Consider the following 24526-nt stretch of genomic DNA (forward strand, 5'->3'; position numbering starts at 1 on the left):
ATGATAAAATACTTCAGTTGCAAGGAGAGAACAGCACACCTCTCCAGGACTGATGGGAAAAGTCATGGGAAAGGATATACAGATTTTTTTTTTAAAAGTTACTTATTCAATAACATAAACCTAGCAAGAACAAATAGACAACACTTTCAAAGAAATGGAGGTCAATCAAAATGTTTAGTTATTTTTGTGAAATAAAGTTTCCAATTTTAGGCACATATCCTTTGTAAATTTACCAAGTTGGTGGCTCATTTTATCATTTACTTAAGAATGGAAAAGGGGGAAAAAAACACTGCCTCCTGAGTTAGAGGATATAGTTCAAATTTGGCCTAGATGATAATTGATCAAGTCACTTAATGTCCATGGGCCTCAGTTTCCTTGTCTGTAAAAAGAAAAGGCAGGTCTAAGATAGCCTTCAAGCTTCCTTTCAGTTCTAGATCCAGAATTCTATGATCTAGTTCTTGGATTAGGTTCTCAACTCTTCATAAATTCTGAATCTATTCATTCAATTTCTCTGCTGCCCTCTTGTGTTTCTTCTGAAGAAAAGCAGATTGGGTAAAATAAGAAATTGAAATTAATGAAGGGGTTCCCCATTCCTGCAAACTGTCAAGCAGAAACTTAATGATGGCTCACCTTCCAACTGTACTGTAAAGGGGATTTTTATACTAGGTGGGAAACTAAGATCCTTCTAACCTGAAAGTCTTATTTTTGAATTGAATAGAATAAGAAGGAAAGATAGCATGGTCATCAAATTAAGAAGTAACCTGGAAGATGAGATCTTACAGATTAGTGGGGATTGAAATAATTTCATCTTTGAAATTGTATGCGTAATCGTGTAGTTTGAAGTGATATGTGTGTATGTGAGTGATACATCATCTCACCTTGTTCTTCTGCACACTTGTGTGTATACACATATAGCCTGTTTTGGATGGGTTATAAAGTAAAAAATAAACAAAGGCACTCAAACATACATATGGGGGGGGGAATCTTAATTTTAAAAAGAAAAAATGGATGTTGGAATAGAATTAGATTAATTGTGAAGATGAAAAGGATGCAAGTTTTTCTAAATTTGATCCTGGAGTAAAAGGGATTCCCAATAAGTTGCCTTCCTGGAAAATATGTTATTTTTACAAAATAATTAAATTATATATCTCAGGGGTGGCTAGGTAATGCAGTGGATAGAGCACCAGCCCTGGAGTCAGAAGGACCTGAGTTCAAATACGACCTCAGAAGCTTAATAATTACCTAGCTGTGTGGCCTTGGGCAAGCCACTTTAATCCTATTGTCTTTCAAAAAAAACTCTAAATATACATGTACATGCATACATACATACGTACATATATACATATACATATACATATACATATACATATACATATACATATACATATACATATACATATACATATACATATACATATACATATACATATACAATCTCAAAAATGAGAAAGGCTTTCTGCTGTACACACTCCCTCTAGTTCAGAGATAGGAGCAACTAATTTGGAGAGACCGTAATTTGGCCACCTTGGGTCAGCAATAACATTTTTTCAATTCAATTTCCTGCTGTTTCCACATAGGAAAGGTCAAATATATTAACTGACATAAGTCTGAAATACTAAGAATTTGCTTCAAAATCATGAGGATTGGTTGGCTAGGTGGTGCAGTGGATAGAGCACCGGCCCTGGAGTCAGGAGTACCTGAGTTCATAATCCGACCTCAGACACTTAATAATTACCTAGCTGTGTGGCCTTGGGCAAGCCACTTAAACCCATTGACTTGCAAAAACCAAACAAAATCATGAGGATTGTCTTTTTTGACAAAAATAAGTCAATTACTTTAATAGTGAATCCTTGCTTTGTCAACAGTATGCTACAAAGATGGCAAAATAAAAGCAAATCTCTGCATGCCATTTTTAATCTGGAAACATTTTCTTCAATAACATTTGCTTGAAATAATGTTTGTACACTTTGCAAAAAAAAAATTGTGCAGACTGAGATGGACTCCCATCTAATCCCAAAGCATTGCAAATTGCAAATTTATATCAAGATTGAGAAATAAGGTGGCACATTGGCTAGAGTATAGGTTTAAGTTAGGAAAATCTAAGTTTAAATCTGGCCTCAGACACTAGCCGTGTAATCCTGGGCAAGTCACATAACCCTGTTTGTTTCAGTTTCCTCATTTGTAAAATGAGCTGGAGAAGTAAATGGCAAAACCACTCTAGCATTTTTGCCAGGAAAATCCCCAAATGGGGTCACGAAGAGTTGGACACAACTGAAATAATAAGCAAGCACAACAACAAAATCAGAAATCAGAATACATGGCCATCATACAATTCAAGGCTGCAGTACACTTCAAAAGCTGCCTATACATGTATGGGAAACTACTTAACACATAATTTTTAAAGTTCAATTTGTTTAAGCCCTCACTAAGAAGACCTATATCAAAAGCAGCCTGGTAGAGGTATAAGGATCATGAAACTTGACCTTGCAAATTCTTTAACAATTCTATATAAAAGTGAAGGGAAGTATGAAGAAAACTTCCTACTGATAAAATAAGAGAATTTGAGGGTCCTACTGTCTGGGGTGGAATAAGAGTAAATGTGATGTACAGTTTGTACTGAGGAACTAGAGCATTATGAATAAAGATCAGCAAGTAAATAAGTAGCTAGAATATAAAAGTTCACAAAAGGCAGTAAAGTATAATAAGCTTGGAAAGGTAGATTGGAAACCCATATAATCTTGTGAATGATTTAAAATAACAAATTGAGGAATTTGTTTTTTACTAGGAAGAAGTCAATGGAGATTTTAGAGTGGGAGAGTGACATTGTCAGATCTGTGAGAAACATCAGTTTAGCAGCTGTGTGGAATCTGGATTCTCAAGAGGAAAGAGTTGTGGCAGGGGACCAATTAGGGTATCTTTAATGCAAAAATGCATGAAGAAACTTATGATTTGACATTAGGGCAAAATGTTTTGGAGACAACCAGGAGAGTAAAACATTAACTAACCAAATGCAAGTCTTCTAGAAAAGATCTGAAATTGAAGAATAGCAGTAATAGATGAGAGAATGAAGATAATGTTTACCTGGATTTAGCAAAGCTTTTGATACTAAATATCTCATAATATTCTTATAAAGAAAAAATGGAAATATATGGATTGGTGGATAATAAAGTCAGATTATTCCAGTAAGGATTAGATGTTGTTTAGTCATTTAGTTGTGCCCAACTGTTTGTGATCCCATTTGGAGTATTTTTGATGAAGATACTGGAGTGGTTTACCCTTATTGTCTCCAGATCATTTTACAGATGAGGAAACTGGGGCAAATAAGGTTAAGTAACTTGCCAAGGGTCACACAGCTAGTAACTATTTGAGGCAAGATTTGAACTCACAAAGTCATTTTGAATCCACGTCTGGCACTCTGTTGTGCCTCCTAGTTGCCCAAAAGATTAGATAGTCTGACTCTAAAAGGTAATAGGTTAAATGTCAAGTGTCAAGGATAGTAGCCCTTGGCCCTGTGCTATTCAGCTGTTTTATGGATAATGTACAGATAGTGTGCTTGTCAAATCCATAGATGACACCAAGCTGAGAAAGATAACTAACACAATAGATGTGGGTCAGGATTCAAAAGGATCTTAACAAGCTAAAGCATTATGCTAAATATAATAAAATGAAATTCAACATATAAAGTCTTGCATTGGGTATCAAAAAAAATCATTTTCATCAGTAAGATGGGGGATGCATAGATAGATAGCTGTTCAGAAAAAAGATTTGGGTGCTTTAATGCAGTACAAGATCAATGAGTTAGAAGTGTAATATGGCAGCTACAAAAGCTGACATGATGAAGGGCTGACAGACATCAGAGAGACATGACTTCCAAGAAAAGGGAAGTGAGTCCAAAGGTATGTTGGAGCCAGCTCCAGTTTTCCAAGATTCTGTTGTTAAATTCTCAGTATGAACATTTATATTAAGAGAATTCAGCAATCTATAAAATCAGGGATTCATTTATTTTATTTTTTTTTGTTATCTAGGTTTAATAAAGTATTAAGAATGCAAATTAAACTCAAATGTGTATGCATATATTCCAGTCACCTCCCCAATCCAGTTGTTAAATATTTATTAGCACACCCTAGTAATTGTTCTATAAATATGGCTTAAACTCAGCAGGAATATAGTAGAAGACTTAGGGAATAAAGTCATCACCAGATTGGAGAATTATTACTACTACTATTAATAATAATAACAGTAATAAAAATAATTGTAAGTTCCTTCACGGCAGAAGTTGTCTTTTGGAGCTATTTGACTATTCCTTTAAACCCAACTCACTCTGGCTCTCACTGTTTGGCCAATAATAGACTCCAGTCCAAACCTCACTCACTCATTGTTTGGGGGTTTGTTTTTTTTTTTTGGTTCGGAATGAGTGTAGATAGCAGTCCTTTCTGTCCTAGTCAGAAACTTTGAGGGTCTTTCCCTCTGTGTCTGACTCTTTTGTGATGGCACAGTAGGTTATCTTTTGTCTCCATTCTTACTTAGCCTTAAATCACTGAATGGGTGTTGTCTCAGATAAACCGAGTTTTAAAAGACCAAGGTCTCCCATTGCATCTGACACAACTGCCAGTCACCCTGATCTATGTCGTGCCATTGAACTCCAATGACTCTGGAGGAAAAAAATGAGGCTGATATTCTACACAGCCCTGCCTCGCTTAAATCCAATTCACTTGTAGGTCAATATATCAATCTCCAGATGCCACTGATCCTCTTTGAAAATGAAGGATGAACAACAATCTGAGACTAAGTAGGCCAGATGGCTCCTGGAATCTTTTAACTCTCATATTCCGTGTTTCTGAGTATTCAGTTGGGTGAACTTTCCAGCCTGATCAAAGAGCCTAGAGAAAAGATACTTCAGGGGCGACTAGGTGGCAAAGTGGATAGAGCACCAGCCATGGAGTCAGGAGTACTTGAGTTCAGATCTGGCCTCAGACACTTAATAATTACCTAGCTGTGTTGTCTTGGGCAAGCCACTTAACCCCATTTGCCTTGCAAAATAAAAAAAAAAAACTAAAAAAAAAGAAAGAAAGAAAATATGCTTCAGAAAAAGTTAATAGGAATTAAGGAAAGGAGAGAACTACTGCATTTTTTCCCCAAAGGATAACTTGAGAGAGAGCAGTTTTTTTTTCTATTGAGAGAAATGGACATAGTTCTAAGAAATAGCAAGAATAGATGCTGTTTCCTCAGTGATATGAGTTAAGAAACCTGGGTTAGCCAATTGACAAATGGTCAAAGGATATGCAAAGGCAATTTACAGATGAGGAAATCAAAGTAATCTATAGCCATATGAAAAATGCTCTAAATCATTAATTATTAGAGAAATGCACATCAAAGCTTCTCTGAGGCACCACCTCACACCTCTCAGACTGGTCAATATGACCAGAAAGGATAATGATCATTGTTGGAAGGGATGTGGGAAATCTGGGACACTATTACACTGTTGGTGGAGCTGTGAACTCATCCAACCCTTCTGGAGAGCTATTTGGAGCTATGCCCAAAGGGCAACAAAAATGTGCATACCCTTTGACCCAGCAATACCACTACTGGGTCTATACCCTGAAGAGATGAGGAAAAAGGGTAAAAACATCACTTGTACAAAAATATTTATAGCAGCCCTGTTTGTGGTGGCAAAGAATTAGAAATCCAGCAAATGTCCTTCAATTGGGGAATGGCTTAGCAAACTGTGGTATATGTATGTCATGGAACACTATTGTTCTATTGGGAACCAGGAGGGATGCGATTTCAGGGAAACATGGAGGGATTTGCATGAACTGATGCTGAGTGAGTTGAGCAGAACCAGAAAAATATTGTACACCCTAACAGCAACATGGGAGCGATGTTCAACCTTGAAGGACTTGCTCATTACATCAGTGCCACAATCAGGAACAATTTACCATCTGTATCCAGATAAGGAGCTGTGCAAAGGACAAAGTGCAAGGACTATTCCCTTTAATTTAGAAAAAAAAAAAAACAGATATCTTATTGTCTGATCTTGTTACCTCTTAGACTTCTCTTCCCTTTAAGGATATGATTTCTCTCTCATCACACCGAATTTGGAACAAGGTACAACATGGAAACAAAGTAAAGATTGACAGAGTACTTTCTGGGGGGGGGGGGGGAAGCAAGATTGGGGGAAAAATGTAAAACTCAAATAATATCTTTAATAAAAATAAATTAAAAAAACAAAAATAAATAAATTTTCATGTAGAAAACTGCAAAAAATTAAAAAAATAAAAATATAATGAATATTTTAAAAAAGAAACGTGGGTTAGAAAGAAAAATAAATGGAATTAAATATGAATCTGGACTCAAATGGAAAGGTCGTTGATTCAGTCAAAATGGGCTAAGCGATGAAAAGTGCAATGTAATGCTGGTGAAGTACCTGTTTGGCTAATAGGCTACCTTGAGATAGGCCAAAATTAGATGCAGTAAGTCTTTTTTTTTATTAAAATTGAGAAATCTTTATAATTTTGGAATTAAAGGACAAGGAACAGTGGGGCCCAACCTTCTGTGTGCTGGAGTGCTTCACAATTAGTTTTTAGTTTCTTTATGTTTCTTGATATTGTCCTATAGGTCCATGTTAGTGCATTGGATATTCATGACCTGGTTGTAATATGTGATTTTTGTTCTCTAACCACTTGACCAAATATGCATGGGAGGAAGCTATCAGAAGGGAAGAGGAAAGGGAAAAGGAAAGTTCTAAAGATCAGACTTTTGAATCTCCCATTTTATGTTGTGGGGGGACAAAATTAGGCACATAGTTAGGAAACCCAAATTCTATTTTTGCATTTCTGCCACTAACTCATGTAATCTTTTTTTTCTTTTTTTTTAGGTATTTTTTTGCAAGGCAAATGAGGTTAAGTGGCTTGCCCAAGGCCACACAGCTAGGTAATTATTAAGTGGCTGTGACTGGATTTGAACCCAGGTACTCCTGACTCCAAGGCCAGTGCTTTATCCACTACATCACCTAGCCACCCCTAACTCATGTAATCTTAAGCAAGTTATTTATCCCCTTCAGGATCCTCTTTCTTCATCTGTTAAATGGAGATAATAAGAAGATCTTTCCTATCACATTAGATTGTGGTTAAGGATTCAATGAAAATGTGAAAGCACTTTGAAAATTATAAAGTGACATATCTGGGCTTGGCCCATAAAATATAAGACACAACAATAGAAATAATAGCAGACATTTATAAAGCACCTAAAGGTTGTACAAAGAATTTTTAATATTCCCTTATTTGACTCTCCCCAAATAGTATGAGTTAAGTGCTAACTATTATGCCCATTTTTCAGGTAAAGAAAGCTGAGGTGATGGGTCTGAGGTCTTCCTAAATCTAAGTCTAGTTAGTCCTCCTACCACTACATTGTGAAATGAAGTTATTCTATTTTTTTTTGAGAGTGGAGAGAAGGAAAAAGAAAGGGGGATATGAAAATTCACCAAAGATGACCTTAAGATCTTAGAGAACCTTCTGGGTATGGATAGACCTCATTTTTCACAGATCATAAGAGACTGGGAAGTGATAGTATCCTAAAATATCATTCTATAATGTGCACATACAAGTGAAGTTTTTTTTTGCCAACTTTTAATTTAATCTTTCGCATTTATTGGTCTTTGAATTTGACTGCCTACAGTTAACAGTTTTTCTCCCTGAGGGCACTTGGATGATGCACAGAGTGGATAGCAAGCTGGCCGGGAGGCAGGAAGATCCAGATTTAAGAGCCACCTTTCACACATGCTGATTATGTGTCCTTGGGTGTCACTTAACATCTCAGCATTGTAAGTAACTCTTTAAGACTATAAATTACAGAGAATGTGTCAACCTGCAATGTAAGAGGGAGCTTCCTCACTCTGGGGGTCCTGAAACCAATGAAATCCCAGGTATAATCCCTATTCTTTGCTTTTTATATGTCTTCTCAACTTTCAGGGGAAGACAGAGCCAACATTAACTGGAATTATGCTTTGGCTTTCTGGATGATGGAGTCCCCAAAACTAGAGACCATCATTTCCAATATAATTTGTAAACATGATATGGTGACAATAGGAAGTCCTTCACTAAAGATTTACTCAGAGTTACCATGAGACAGATAAATATGGGTTTTCAAAAACTAATCCAAGTTCCAGACAATCTCCCAGTTCAATATGGACTGATAATATACAAGCTCAGCCTATCCTTATTGACTCTGTCCAAAGACAGTAAGAATGGAGGGTTTCCCCAGGAAACCCCAAAGGTGATCATAAAGTCCCAGGGTGGTCAGAATCTCCCAGGGAGGCTTTAGAAGTCCCAGAGAACAAGAGAACCGAGTGCCCTCTGGCAACAGGACCATAAAAGTACTAAAATTCTCCAAGAAACGTTGCACTGTATCCTAAGACCATGCAGTCTAAAGACTCAATTCTCCGAATCTCCAATATCTACAAGGGCCTAACACTCAGAAAGTCTTCAGAAAGTCAGTCCTCAAATCCAGGTAATCTAGGGGTAGACTAAGTAGTGCTGACCACAAGGGCTGCAGAGGTTGGAGCAAGGTCTTGGTAAAATGTAGCAATGAGGAAACTAAATCTAGAGGGAGAAATAAAGCAAAGGAGGCCTTAGGAATCTAAGTTATTACAGCTATGGATGTACCTCAATTTCTAGTCTAGAAGGAAAAAAAACATCATAACTTCCGGTAGAGATTCAAAAGCAATAGCACTACCAAAAAGAGAGTCATAGAAACTTTTATTTTAATTTAAAAAAGAGACCAAAAGGAAATTCATAAGCACAGAAAAGCAGGTCAATTTTGAAAGGGAGATATGGAATATATTACATCCTTTTAAAAAAAACAACCAAGCAGTATAAAATGGAAATTTACAGTTTCAATGCAACTTTCTTCTTGTGTTCTGCTGTGAATATGGAAATAATTTTTGTGCTTATGTTCAGAATAAAAAATAAAATTAGTTATATCTATATATAATATATGTAAAAGAATCTATGTCAATAGAACTCAAGTTCAAAAAGGAGGAGTATAGGTTGACTGCATGTCTATCATTTTAGAACTGGTCTTTCTAAATATGCACAGAGACTTGTCATTAAAAGGCTAGTAACTAAATGATGACTTTTTTGGCCACAGAAACTCTTAAAATATATGGACGAGTTTTACTATGTGTGTTGAATGAAAGCATTCACAATGATACAATCATAGGCCTTCTGAAGTAATAAAGACAAAGAATACTAAAGTAACAAGAAAAAAGGAAAAGGATTCCTACACAGGATCTCATTTTAATTTTCTCTAGCCACTCATACTCCCTCAAAATCTTGGACTGATGAGGATAGTTTTTTGGCTGGTCAGTGACTTCTTTGCTATGATACGTGAAACATTATCTCTTAGTAAAGAAATTTAATACTCACCAATGGTAGCCGGCAAGTGCATTGTGGCAGAGGCCTGGGGTATGAATGCACTGAAATATAGAATCAAAAGGTTCAAGCATCAAGTCTAATTGGATCCCCCTCATTAGATGAAGTCTGCAAGTTCAGCCCAGCTCATCCTATTCCCACTCAGAGCACTCAAGAGAAGCAGCTACCTGCTGCACCAGGGGGACAAGACCAGCTTTGGCTGAAATGAAGCCAAGTTTGAGAGCTAGTTCCTGTAGTTACCCTCTAGGGAAATGAAGTCTCTTGCATCCATTCCTTAGTTCCTTCATCTCTAAAACAGGTCAAGAATCACTTGGTCTCTATATAGAGGCATTGATGAATAATGAATGGACTACTCTCAAATGACATGAGTGCCTCAGGAGGGCACAGGATCATTCTGAGGAATAGCAGTACTCTTCTGCATTCATAGTTCTTTCATTATCAACAAAATCCCAGCAATCAAGAGAAAGAAGATGTGGGTAACTTTACAAGATGAAGCTGTTTCCCCTAGAGTCCAAATATAAGTCCATATATAAGAGTCCATCTATCCCCTGAAGTGCCTGAACACCTTCCTTTAGAGCACACCTCACCGTTTCCGTAGAATAGAATCATCTCTCAAAGTAGCTTTCCCAGATGAAAGCAGGCTCTGCAGATACATTCTGGCCTCCTTCCAAGCAGCATAACCCAAGCTCATGAATCTGTTAAGAGTTGGCTAAAAATAAAATAAGGAGAAAGTAACGAATATGAAAAATCTAGGGGGCTTTAATACTGTTAATGGGGGTTCTAATATGCTTGAGGAAGAAACAGCTACTTAACAAACATCTACTGAGACCTTATATTGATTCCTAGCAATAAGGGAGGAAGAAAGAAAAGTAGGGAAGGATGGAAGAAAGAAATGGAGGAAGTAAAGGAAGAATAGTTCTAACTAAAAATGGAACTAAAGAATAATATTGACATGGAACTAGTGAACTGCAAAGTAATCTATAAGCCACACACTAACCATGAAAAGATAGCATAAACAGCATAAAATGCTAGAGGAAATAAACAGAGAAGGGATCTTGAAGGAAGTGAATAAAAGCTTTTGGAGAATGCTTGACCAGTCCCAATGCCATAAGGTGAATAAATTGATTAAGAACAAGCTGGATATGAGAATTAATGGTACAAATAAAGGTAAAGAGTTGGGAAGTGCAAGTCATGAGGTATGGGGGGTTAGAGGTAATGGACAGGAGGGGAGGGGAGGGGAAGAGAGAAAGAGAGAGAGAGAATGAATGAATTTATCAAGTCCCTACTATGTATCAGGCTGGTTCCACTCTTAAGCAAGTGAGATTGTTTTGCCTTCAAAGAATTGGGATTCTAATGGAAGAAGAAAACATGGGGGGGGGGACAACACTACAGAATGGTTTGGAACTGGTGACTGGGAAATGGGGTGAAGACCTGGTTTTAAGCCAGATAAGGCAAAAAAAAGCCTATGAACAGCAGGAAGGTTTGGTTAGAGACAAGGGATCAAGTGAAGCAAGAAAGATGAGACTGTAAAAATGAAGAGTAAAGATGAGGACCTGATAGAAACCTTTAAGCGGATTTAGAACTGATAGCAATTATAGACTTAATTAAGCTGATATGAGAAAACTGATAACTGGAAGAGTCTACTACAATGGCTAGGAGGAAGATAAATTGAAGCCAGGAGAGGTAAGAGGTAGAACAGCATTACTTTGGAAGAAATGTAGAGTTGTTAAAGAATAAATCATTCAGTATACCAGAAAGGCTTAGAGTATATTTCCTCCACCTCCATCCTCTTCATGGATACCAACTTATGGGTAGTAGTTAATTACTACAAATTAATCTTGGCAATCAAAAGTAAATTCATTATAATGGAAATGAAATATGTACCTTCTCCAGAAACTAGACTTGGGCTCTAGAAAAGATCCAGTTCGCAAATATCAACTGCTCATGGATAGGCAGAGCTAATATAATAAAAATGACAATTCTACCTAAATTAAACTATTTATAAAACTTCCAAAAAATTACTTTAATGATCTAGGAAAAAATGTGACTAAATTCATATGGAGAAACAAAAAGTGAAGAATATCCAGGGATTTAATGAAAAAAAGTGCAAAAGAAGGTGGCTTAGCCTTACCAGATCTAAAATTATATTATAAAGCATCAGTCATCAAGACTATCTGGTTAAAAAAAACTATCTGGTATTGGCTAATAAATAGAGTGATACTACTGGGTCTATACCCTGAATAGATGATGAAAAAGGGTAAAAACATCACTTGTACAAAAATATTCATAGCAGCCCTGTTTGTGGTGGCAAAGAATTGGAAATTAAGCAAATGTCCTTCAATTAGGGAATGGCTTAGAAACTATGGTATATGTATGTCATGGAATACTATTGTTCTATTAGAAACCAGGAGGGATGGGAATTCAGGGAAGCCTGGAGGGATTTGCATGAACTGATGCTGAGTGAGATGAGCAGAACCAGAAAAACACTGTACACCATAACAGCAACGTGGGGACAATGATCAACCTTGATGGACTTGCTTATTCTATCAGTGCAACAATCAGGGACAATTTGGGGCTTTTTGCAATGGAGAATACCATCTTTATCCAGAGAAACAACTGTGGAGTTTGAACAAAGACCAAGGACTATTACCTTAAATTTAGAAAAGAACGGCTATCTTATTGTCTGATATTGCTATCTCTTATACTTTATGTTTCTTCCTTAAGAATTTGATTTCTCTCTCATCACACTCAATTTGGATCAATGTATACCATGGAAACAATGTAAAGACTGACAAATTGCCTTCCCTGGGGGTGGGGGAGGGAAGTAAGATTAAAGGGAAATTGTAAAACTCAAAATAAATAAAATCTTTAAAAAAAATAGAGTGGTGGATCAGTGGAATAGATTAGGTGAAAAAGAGAGAGCAAGAAATGATTATAGAAATCTGCTATTTGATAAATCCAAAGAATCCAGCTTCTGGGATTAAAAAATCTCTCTTTGATAAAAAACTGTTGGAAAAATTGGAAATCAGTATGGCAGAAATTTGGATTAAACCAACATCTCACACCCCATACCATGATAAGAGCAAAATAAGTACAGGATTTAGATATAAAGGACAATATTATAAGCAAACTAGGAGATTAAGGAATAGTTTATCTGTTAGATCTATGGAAAGGGAAGCAATTTGTGACCAAGGAAGAGATGGAGAACATCATTAAAAACAAATTAGATAATTTTGATTGCATTAAATTAAAAAAGTTTTGCACAAACAAAATCACTGTAACTAAGATCAAAAGAAATTTAGTAAACTGGGAAACAATTTTTACAACTAGTGTTTCTAACAAAAGACTCATTTCTAAAATATACAGAGAACTGAGTCAAATTTATTTTTAAAAAACCAAACTCATTCCACAATTGACAGATGGTCAAAGGATATGAAAAGGCAATTTACAGATGAGGAGATCAAAGAGATCTATAGTCATATGAAAAATTGCTCTAAATCATTACTGATTAGAGAAATGCAAATTAAAGCAGCTCTGAGGTACCATTTCACACCTATCAGATTGGCCAATATGACCTGAAAGGACAGTGTTCAATGTTGGAAGGGATGTGGGAAATGTGGGACACTAATACATTGTTGGTGGAGCTGTGAACTCATCCAACCTTTCTGGAGAGAAATCTGGAATTATGTCTAAAGGGCAATGAAATGTGTAAACCCTTTGATCCATCAATACCACTACTGGGTCTACACTCTAAAGAGATCATGAAAAAGAGTAAAAATATCACGTATAAAAATATTCTTAGCAGCCCTGTTTATGGTAGCAAAGAATTAGAAATCAAGTGAATGTCCATCATTTGGGGAGTGGCTAAACAAATTGTGGCATTATGTATGTTATGGAACACTATTATTCTATTAGAAACCAAGAGGGATGGAATTTCAGAGAAGCCTAGAGAGGCTTGCATGAACTGATGCTGAGCAAGATGAGCAGAACCAGAAGAACATTGTACGCTCTAATAGCAACATGGGGGTGATAATCAACCTTAATGGACTTGCTCATTCCATCAGTGTAATAATCAGAGACAATTTTAGGGTATATGTGATGGAAAATACCATCTGTACCCAGAGAAAGAACTGTGGGGTTTAAACAAAGACCAAAGTCTATTACCTTCAACTTTTTTTTAAAAAAGTTCTAATGTACAACATAATTTTGCTATCTCTAATATTTTATTTTCTCCTCAAGGATATGATTTCTCTCTCAACACATTCAATTTTGATCAATGTACAGTATGAAAACAATGTAAAGATTATCAGACTGCCTTCTGTGGGGGAATGGGGGAAGAGAAGGGAGGATGGGGGAAAAATTGTAAAATTCAGAACCTTACAAGAAATGATAGATAGAAACTACTATTGTATATAATTGGAAAACTAATAAAATAGCTTTAAAAAAAGACCCAATTCTCTCCCAGCACTGAAACAGGTATTATACACATTGCTAATACTCAGTTAAGAAGGATGAACAAGAGAATTTATCAACTCTCAAGAATAACTTTTCATGGTGACAATGTTGGAGGAACCTTCTTGCTCTTGTTGAAGTATCCGAGTCTTCTAGGACTAGAAGATACTTTGGAGATCATTTGGTCCAATTTTCTCATTTTAGAGATAAAGACATTGAAACAAAGAGATGAAGTAAATTGTTCAACACAGCCAAGTAGTGAAAAAGTTGAAATTGGCATGTGTGCTCATGATTCTCATTTCAATGTCCTTTCTATTACAAGAAGCTACTTTTTTTCCCCTCTTGGAATAATGACAGATTTAATTTAATATCTGTTATATAAACTAGGACTCTTTATTTATCCTGCATTTATGGGTTATTCCTAAATTTATGGACTAGTATTTTATGATTTGATAGACACTTGTCTATTCATTCTTATCTATGTTATAAACACAAGAATCCAATATGTCTACATATTTATGATTTGGCACTGAATAATAAATTGTTGAAAAATTGATTAAACTGAACTAGTTTCCTCTGCATATAGATCCTAAGCTTAAAAATTGGGGTTCTCTAGTAATTGCTTATGTCAATCTCTGCCAAATTGACTGGTTCCAAATTTAACTATGCAACAATCTTACTCTGAAAACTCAAATTTCCACAGAAATACTGTGTACAGAAATTGCTTCCTATGGTCTGGCTGTCCAGGCCACCAAAAACAAGGAGATGAGAAGAGAAGAGTAATGGTATCCAAAAGGCAGACAAACCCACCTGCTCAAAGACATCTTGATGAGTGGAAAGGACAGGTCCAGTGAACAGGTGCTTAATCACACTGAGATCCAATATCTGGTCTCCAATTGCCACACCAATTCTTTGTCTTGGCTATAAGGAAAAATGCAGTTTAGTTTTATAAAAAGTTTAGGGGAGATATTAGAAGTCAAATCTAGCATCTAGAGAGAAAAAAGAACAACCTAAAGATGATTGTCATTTAAAAAATAAGTTGTCTCTGCTAAAATTGCTTCTTTCTAAAGGACTGTGAAATGCATTTTGTTTTCTCTACACAAACTCGTTTGCCTCCAGCTGTGCTATAAACCCAAATCAGAATGACAAGATATACTATACAGTAAGTCACACCTCATAAATAAAATAATTTCATTTCTTTTTAAAGGGAAAGGAAGAAGAAGCAGGGGAAGGATACTGTGCCTGATAAGAGAATCAGAAGTTTTGAGCTTGTCTGAGCTTTAAGATCTAACATTACTCCTACTCATTCTTTCAACATCCCTTATCCCTATAATCAATCACACAGATTCTCCTTGAAGAGCTCAAGTAAAGAAGAGCTCACCACTTCACAGAGTAATTCATGATCCTCTTGAGTCTAGCTATTGAGGCAGAAAGGTTTCATAGTGGATAGAGGGCTAGGCTGGGAATTAAGGAACACCTGAGTTTAAATCCCTGCCTTGGTCACTTACTGCTTGTACAACCCTGGGAGAATTACTCAACATTTCTCAAGTTCAGTTTCCTCACTTGTAAAATGGGGATAAAACTACCTACATTACATGGCTGTAATGGAGATCAAATGTGGTAATATACAAATTGTTTTGCAAACCTTAAAGCATTATAAAATAATGCTTTATAAGTAATCATAGAACTGAAAAGCTGGAAAGACTCAACACCACTCAAATTCAAACTCTTCATTTTAAAGATGAGCAACTTGAGATTCCCAAAGAGATTAAAGTGACGTGCCCAAGGTCCTTGAATTACTTCATTATGGTCGAGTAGAAAAAAATGGACTGGATTGGTCCAGCTCCATCCCTGTCTTTCTGGCTAATCTTCCCAAGTCACAACTTCTGTGGACCTCACTATCTTCAGCCATAAAATGTGGAAAATGATCTCTAAGGTCTCTTTCTCCCAGTTCTAGGATCTTATTTCCCCATGTGAAGTATTTGTGAAAATATGACAGATTCAATATGGTCCTTCTACTACTCCTTTGTTATTGTTATCCACTTGTTTCAATCATGTTTGATTCTTTGTGACCTCGTTTGGGATCCACTGGGCAGAAATATTGGAGAGGTTTGTCATTTCTTTTTTCCAGCTCATTTTACAGATGATGAAACTGAGGCTAACAGCATTAAGTGACTTGCCCATCATCATACAACTAGTAAATATCTGAGGCTAGATTTGAACTCAAGCCTTCCAGATTCCAAGTCTACTACTCTCTCCATTGCACCACCTAGATGACCCTAAACTTCTTACAATCACATATAATGCAACCTAAATCATATTTATAAATGATATTATTGTTCAAACTGTCTAAAAAACTAAGGACTAACAAAAATATATACTATTAATAACTGTTTGTATTTAAGGACTTTTTCCTGGATGTGATTTAACTAATGCATTAATTAATTTAATAATAAGTTGTATTGATGTATTAGATATACATTGCAGTCATACATACATACATACACACAAAGACAAACACACCCTCCCTTGTAGCAAAGAAAAATAGTTAAGCAAAGTCAAGTGACAAAGAGTGTGCAACATTTTATGGATGTAGAAAATCTACAATGTAAATTGGACATTCTTTTCTGTATCATAAAAACCCAAATGGTCTTTGGCTATTAAAAATATGGTAGTGATTGTACTTGTACAACCTGCATCAAATTTGTATGCTGCTATGTGGAGGGGGGAGAGGAGGAAGGAAAGGGAGGGTGGTAGAAAAATGTGAAATTCAAAAACTTGTAAAAGAATGAATGCTGAAAATTATCTGTGCATGTAATTGGAAGAGAAAGTAAGGAAGGAATGACAGACAGGTAGGAAGGAAGGAAGGAAGGAAGGAAGGAAGGAAGGAAGGAAGGAAGGAAGGAAGGAAGGAAGGAAGGAAGGGAGGGAGGGAGGAAGTGAGGAAGGGAGGGAGGGAAGAAGGAAGGAAGGGAGAAAGAAAGAAGGAGAGAAAGGAAGGAAGGAAGGAAGAAAGAGAGAGGAATAAAGAGAAAGGAATTAAGAGAGGGAGAGAAAGGAAGAAAGAGAGAGAAAGGAAGAGAGAAAGGGAGGAAGGAAGAGAGAGAGAAAGGGAGAGAGAAGAAGGAAGACAGAGAGAAAGGAAGAAAAAGAGAGAAAGGAAGGAAGGGAGGAAGGGAGGGAGGGAGAGAGAGAAAAGGAGGAGAAGAATGTAGTAGTAAATAATTTGCAAAACACTGGAATTTGTACCTAAGCTACAGTTTTCAAAGCAAGAAACCCTAGATCATGTTTGCCCCCTTGACCCTGAAATATTCTCTACAGCCTGGCTTCCAAATGGGGTATTCCAATCCCCTTTTAAGTGAAATTTCTGAAGTTATTATTATTAATATTTACTGACAGTTCTCTAAGACAACTGTTGCAGAGCAGGTACTGACTGGCCCTAGACGATAGGGTTCCTTCAGTGAGAAAGGGTTCAATCAAATCATTAATAGTTTGTTAAATTCTTATATGCCAAGCTTTGGGAATACAAAGAACGTGGGGAAAGTCCACCAAGTTCTTGCCCTCAAGGCACTTACATTCTAAAAGTAGAAACATCATGTAAATATTCAAGTCATGGACAAAGTACATGAAGGTAGTCTGAAGGGGGAAAGCACTAGAAGCTGTTGGGGAAAAAGCAGAGATCAGGCAAGATTCCAGCAGATTGAAATTAGAGGTTCCTTTAAAACAGTAGTGGGGAATCTTTTTTTCTGCCAAGGACCATTTGGATATTTATAACACCATTCACAGGCTATATTAGGTCAAACATTTAGTTAAAAGCTGCAAGATTTCTTGAATTTTGAGTCTTGCATATAGTTGCCTTGGCAAAGCCACACTAATAGGGCCCTAGTCAGAGGTTCCCTGCCCTGCCCTTGGAACTACAAAACTACCACCTAAATAGAAAACTGGAGAAATATGGCAGACAATTAACATATATATATATATATATATATACATAGATATAGATATAGATATATTCATATATATAGTTGAATTCAACTTCTACCAGAAGAGTCTTATAAGACACAAAAAAGCTCAAGTAATAATACCTGTTCTCAAGTGTTTATAGCAGCAAAGAACTGGAAATTGAGGAGATGCCCATCAACTGGGTAATGGATGAACAAGTTGTGGTATTTGATTGTGAGTGAATACTACTGCACTGTAAGAAATGACGAGCTGGTTGATTTTAGAATAATATGGAAAAACTTGCATTGAAATAATGGGAGTAAAATGAGCAGAACCAAGAAAAATCTATAAACAGTAGCAACAATATTATTTGAAAAAATAACTATGAAAAACTACATTATTCTGAGTATTATAAATACTTGAATCAACTACAAAGGACCTATGAAAGAAGAAGCTATCCACCTCCAGAGAATGTATGTGTATGTCAAATGGTCATCTTCTTTAGCAAGGGGTGGGGAGGGAGGAAGGTAGACATTTGGAAATTAAAATGTAAAAAAAATTAATTTAATTTTAAAATAATAATGCTATTTTATTGATATATAGACTTTACATATATGTATACATGATTATAAAGCATTATAATTATATATCATTATAATATATAATAAAGATATAACTATTAAAATAATATATTATAAATTTATAAATATAGTATGCTGATACCATGCTTTACAGTTACAGTATTGTGTTAAACCCAAATAGAAATGGTGCCACAAAAATCATAAGTTTCCTGTGGGCCACTTTTGGACTTAGAAAACCACATATTAACATTATCTATGTTCTCTTGGATTCCCATTTGCTTTATTACATATTTCCCAGTTACATTTTCATCTGGTTCAGGCTACACTCAAGAGGATGGTGGGCCATATGTTGGGACCCCTCCATTTTACAACTCATAGGGAGTCATAGGACAGTGAACCTGGAGTTCAAATCTTGTCTGAAACACTTATTAGAATATGAGGTACATCACTTAACCCAGGGCACATCATTTATCCTTTCTCAGTCTCAGTTTCCTCATCTGCAAAATAAGGATATAATAGACCCAACCTTACAAAGATATTGTAAGGACCAAATGATATAATATACAGAAAGCACTTTGCAAACCTTAAAGTGCTTTATAAATACTTTCTTTTTTCAAATCTGACCTCAGACACTTGACATTTACTGTGTGACTGGGTAAATCACTTAATCCTAACTATTTTCAGGGGGAGAAAGGTTCCATTAAGTGGGGAGAGTGATCAATGACTTAATGGCTTTAAGTAAATAAATTGAGAGGTTAGGTTACCTCAGATAAGGTAGTAGATAGGAGCTATCTTCTGAGCCGGGAAGACCTGGGGTCCAGGACTGGTTCAAGTGTGGCCGTGTGATCAGAGACAAATTACTTAACATTTCAGTGCTCTGGGAAATGCTTTAAGACTATAAACTACACAGAAAGTGCTGGCCTGCACAGATTAGACAATGAATCCTAATCTAGGAGCTGTCTCTAACTAAGGAATTCATGCATCCACTTGATTTCCCTTTTTCCTCCTAGCAGGCTAATCCTCCATTGTGGTAGGGGGGAAGAAATCCTCAAGGTTAGTCACTTAAAATTTTTTTCTATCCCCGTATTGCTTATGTTTTTATAAAAACTACATAACAAATTAATATTCTTTAAATAATGTTTTACCTATAATCCATAGCACTGTTTTCTAGGCATGTCTTAAAGATCACTCTTTTCCTCTAATAAGTATATCATGCTGATTATAAAAAAAAAATCACATTTTCTACTGCCATTACCAGGCAATCTAATTTTTTTGAGGGGCTGGGTAAAGAAAGGGAGACAGAGAAGGAATCATTTTATAGCTGTTTATCATACTTAGAAATGATTAATAATCCCAAGAACCCTTAGGAAATCTATTTCAAAATTCTGAATTAACTAGAATATAAGTGTTGTTTTTTTAATCTTTTCTTAAAAGGGGGTGAAGTAGATTTTCTCTCTCATAGTTGCTGTTTCAGCACGTTTCTTCACCTAAACATGAGAGGAGCATAATGATATCAAACCTTAGAGTTGCTGCTAGACTGTTCTGGACCAATGCTGAACTTTATCTCCCATCTAGTTTGACTCTTACCTCACCTCTTCCCATAGTTTTTCCTGTAATTGATTCACACAAGTGATTAAAGTCCATATTAGATAGAATTAGGATCATAGATCTTGGGCTGGAAGGGAGCTGAGGACATCTAGCATCCCCCTCCTCCATTTAAATATGAGAAAACTGAGATTCAGGGAAGGTAAAAGGAGTTACCCAAAGTCATACAGGTAGTATCAGTAGCAAGATTTGAACTCAGATTCTTTGTCTTCAGAGTCAGTCTTGTCACTGTACTATGCCACTTGCTTAGATAAAAATATAAAAAGATACTGTCAGGGTTCATTATTAGAAGGGTCATCTTAGAAAGCCTGTATCTAACATAGGTTAAATTTTAACGAGGTAGTCTATTTGAGTTGTGCTATCAGATTTAAGTTTAACTTCTAGTCACATTACAACATCCCAAGAACTACTGTTACAGTTTGGGGTTGGAAAATCACAATAAGATCATGTCTTTGAGAAATCCTAATGGCAAATCACTGAAAATATAAATTGCATAATATTGAATACAATATGCATATGTGCTCAACAATAGCATCTGAAATCTAACCCAGAAAAACCACAAATTAGGGGAAAGAGGTAATGCAGCTAACCCCTTCCTGGACTTTTTTCTGATATATAACTATTACTATAATAAAACATTCCAGCCACTTGAACAAGTCTCTATTTACTGAGGTCCTACTCAGTAGGGTGCTCATTCAAATAATTCTGATGCTGGGTATAGAACCAAAGAAAGTATTTGCCATTCAATCCCTTGGAGATTTGTGACAATATATCAGTCTACTTTTCCCAGATAAACCTTTGCTCTTATGTATACAAATCTAAGTAGAAAGAATATTGGCCTAGAATTCAGGAAACCTGGAATTCAATCCTATCTCTGCAAATAACCTACAGTGTGAGCCTGTCCCTAGACCTCTCTGAGTCATAATTTCTGTATCAATAAAGAATGGGGTGTGATTAGATGATTTCTAAAGTTTCTTTTATTTCCCAGAATCTGTGGCTCCATGAGTTAAATGCCAAGAACACTGGGACAGTAAACAGATGCAGAGAATAAATGCAACCAAGAGATGAATAATGAACAGTGGAACTGAGATCACTAAAATGAGGCTGAATTTAAAAACTGAGATTTCTTTCTTTTTTCAAGGTAATGGGGTTAAGTGGCTTGCCCAAGGCCACACAGCTAGGTAATTATTAAGTGTCTGAGGTCGGATTTGAACTCAGGTACTACCTGCCTCAAAGCCAGTGCTCTATCCACTGCGCCACCTAGCCACCCCTAAAACTGACATTTCTTAAAACATATGATGCACACCTCCCATCTCACAGCAGAGATAGAATGTTGCATGCACTTTCCAAAACAGCCTCTACACAAGGTATTTTTGCTATATTGTTACTCCTTCAGGACAGGCCACGAGTTGAGGAAGAACTGATCATTTGAACTAGTAAAGAACAACAATCACAAAGGAGTGTTTGAGTAAGATGTGAGAAGAGGACTGTTTTTTTCCCAACAGAAATAAGTGTGAAATAAAGATAAAATATGCGTACATATATACATATAAACAGAGACATATGTGTATACACAGATATATATACACACATACACACATATATAAATATATATTTACACATAAATGTATATGTATAGGTGTGATGGGTCCAATATCAATGTGCACTCTCGCTCAACATAGAAAATATATATATCATATTACATTGTACTCACTATACAATATATGCCCTTTATATCTAATATATGTTCTTTACATATAATTTGCTATATAATGTACCATCAATGATATACAGTATATAATATAATATTTTATGTTATATATTATACATAAATATATGGATAGTTTTATATGTATATGTATATATGTGCATATTATATATAAAGAGAAAGGAAAGAGAGAGAGAGAGAGAGAGAGAGCAAGCACATGAGCACACTGGTGTGACTCACAGCTCTATGTATGTTTTGCTAGCAAGTTATACCTCAATTTTCCCATCTGTAAAACTGACAGAATAATATAAGATTTGGGTGGATTTTTTTACTTGTGCACTCCCAACTAATAAATATTATTTACATATCAATGTTCTGGCACACCAGAACTGGACTCCACCCACAGGGAAACAAAATCTTTTCTTTCTTCTTTATGTTGCTTGATACCATCGGTCTGTGACTATGGCAGATGGAAGAATAAGGGGGAAAGGGAGGCACCTAACATCTGGTTGACCATTGGGTCAGGTCAGAGACACAGAAAGAGTTCAGAGATGAGATAGAATACATGCTCCTGACTTCACCATGGTTCATTCAGGGGTCAGAAATTAGTGCTAAAGAGAGAGAGTATGGTATAACAGGATAAGGATTAGATATCAATAATGAAATTTAATTAAATAGATATTTATAAAGTGCCTACTACATGCAAGGAATTGGCTAAGAGTTTGGGATACAAAGACAAATATAAAATAATCCTCAGCCTGAAGGGGCATATTTCTTATTGGGGTGAGGTGCAACATAAAATGAATAACTACAAAAAGTACTAAATAATTTGTGGAGGGAGAGAGAACATTGACAACAAGGGAATATTAGAAAAAGTTTTGCATAGAACTTGATATCATTCTGTCTCCACTCAACCAGAAAGAATAGAAAGGTAGATAAAGTCTAGCAACCTTGACCTTTCCCTTGAAAGACTACCCCTTGGAAACTGGGAGCATTATATTTATTATACTAATCTATACTATACTATACTATACTATACTATACCATACTATACTATGCCATACTATACTATACCATACTATACTAGAAACTAGCAATTAACAGTGGGTCTTCATCTTCATCTATTCATTCACTCATTCATCAAACATTTCTCAAAGCTAGGCGGCACAGTGGTGATTTTTATATTTTATTCTCGAAAAAGACCATAATATCAGGGAGGTAGATGATTCCATGACAAGTACATGAATTGGCTCAGTGAGGAAGGGTGCTGTGCTAAGTCACCAGCCTCACTTTCACCTCTGGAGTCATCTGTACCCAGTGACCAAATGTCAATCAGAATGACTGGAGAAAACCCTGGATGGCAGGCAATCAGGGTTAAGTGATATAGCCAAAGTTACACAGTTAGTAGGTGTTAAATGTTTGAGGCTAGATTGGAACTCCGGTCCTCCTGAACTCAAGCTGCCCCAGCTGTGGCACAGTGAATTCTCTGAGAATGAATTTTAGCTAAGATCTCTTTTATTCTACTTCTAAAATTCATTCTCAGAGACTTGCTAGCTAAATGACCTTGGGCAAGTCACATAACCTCTATTGAATTCTTTTCTCACAATAATATTTATCAGGGTTGTGAGGATCAAATGAGATAATATTGTAAACTGCTTTGCAAACCTTAAGGCGATAGTCATTATTATCTATGTCAGTCTTATTATGAAGAAAGTAAGTGGAATTCTTCCCCTGGATACAGCTGGGTACTATGAATACAGAATGTTGCATATACTTCCTGTATGTTTGCTTCACAGTCTATTTGGTTTAACTATTTTTGTTTGTTAGAAGAAAGGATTCAGCATGGTGTTTTGAGAGAGAAGATCAAATCAGGATATGATTACAAACCTAAGTTATTATTAAAATCTAAAAAAAAAGTATTAAACAAAGATGATAGAGTAGGTAACCAAAGTGAAATTACCTGACTGGCAGGAAGCTACCCTTATTTTTGTGATGTGGCATTGCAGAATTGAGCAGCTATTGGTGCTATTGCAGCTATTCCTACTTTTATTACTAAATATGTGCTTTTAGGCAAGAATTTTGCCTTTATGAGAAATCACCAGATTCCTCATCTATAGGATGTGATGGGCCTGGGGAGTGGTCTTCCAGCCTAAAATTGTATAATATTTTAGGTGTTCCATAATATATAAAATATTTGTAATATAATATTTTATAATATAATCCAGTTCAGATCCTATTCAACCTGTGTGTGTGTTTGTAATGTTATGTTTACCTGCAATACATTAGTTGAGTCATTCCATGACCCCATTTGAGGTTTTTTTTGAAGATAACTGTGAGTTGCCATTTCCATCTCATCTTACAGATAAGGAAACTGAGGCAAATAGGGTGAAGTGACTTGTCCAAGATCATCCAGCTAGTAAGTGGATGATGTCAAATTTGAACTCACATCCTCCTGACTCCAGGGCCTAGACAATCTATTGACTATGCCACTTAGCTGTCACCTGGCCGTTACTAGGTGTTGCTGTAGAATAAGAGTGCTGGGGGTGCAGCTAGGTGGCTCAGTGGATAAAGCACCGGCCCTGGAGTCAGGAATACCTGGGTTCAAATTCGGTCTCAGACACTTAGTAATTACCTAGCTGTGTGGCCTTGGGCAAGCCACTTAACCCCCGTTTGCCTTGCAAAAACCTTAAAAAAAAAAGAGTGCTGGACCTACAGTCAGAAAAATTTTACTGAGTTCAAACCTGGTTTCAGAACCCGGGCAAACCCTTAGGCTTTAGGCTCCAGAGTTATTCCTCAATGCCACCAAGTGA

At 36.2% G+C, this 24526-nt stretch overlaps 1 protein-coding gene across 2 annotated transcripts in view; it reads right to left on the minus strand.

Annotated features, from left to right (window-relative positions):
- FAH (fumarylacetoacetate hydrolase) overlaps positions 1 to 24526 on the minus strand; it is a 57970-nt gene that overhangs the window by 32781 nt on the left and 663 nt on the right. For both annotated transcript variants that reach the window (XM_074234012.1, XM_074234013.1), the window contains exons 2-4: positions 14691 to 14801; positions 10016 to 10137; positions 9423 to 9472 (exon numbers count right to left, since the gene is read on the minus strand). In XM_074234012.1, coding sequence (XP_074090113.1) covers positions 9423 to 9472; positions 10016 to 10137; positions 14691 to 14801 — 283 coding nt within the window. The remainder of the gene's footprint in view (positions 1 to 9422; positions 9473 to 10015; positions 10138 to 14690; positions 14802 to 24526) is intronic.

This window comes from Macrotis lagotis, chromosome 4 (assembly GCF_037893015.1).
Source record: "Macrotis lagotis isolate mMagLag1 chromosome 4, bilby.v1.9.chrom.fasta, whole genome shotgun sequence".
Taxonomy (NCBI): Eukaryota; Metazoa; Chordata; class Mammalia; order Peramelemorphia; family Peramelidae; genus Macrotis; species Macrotis lagotis.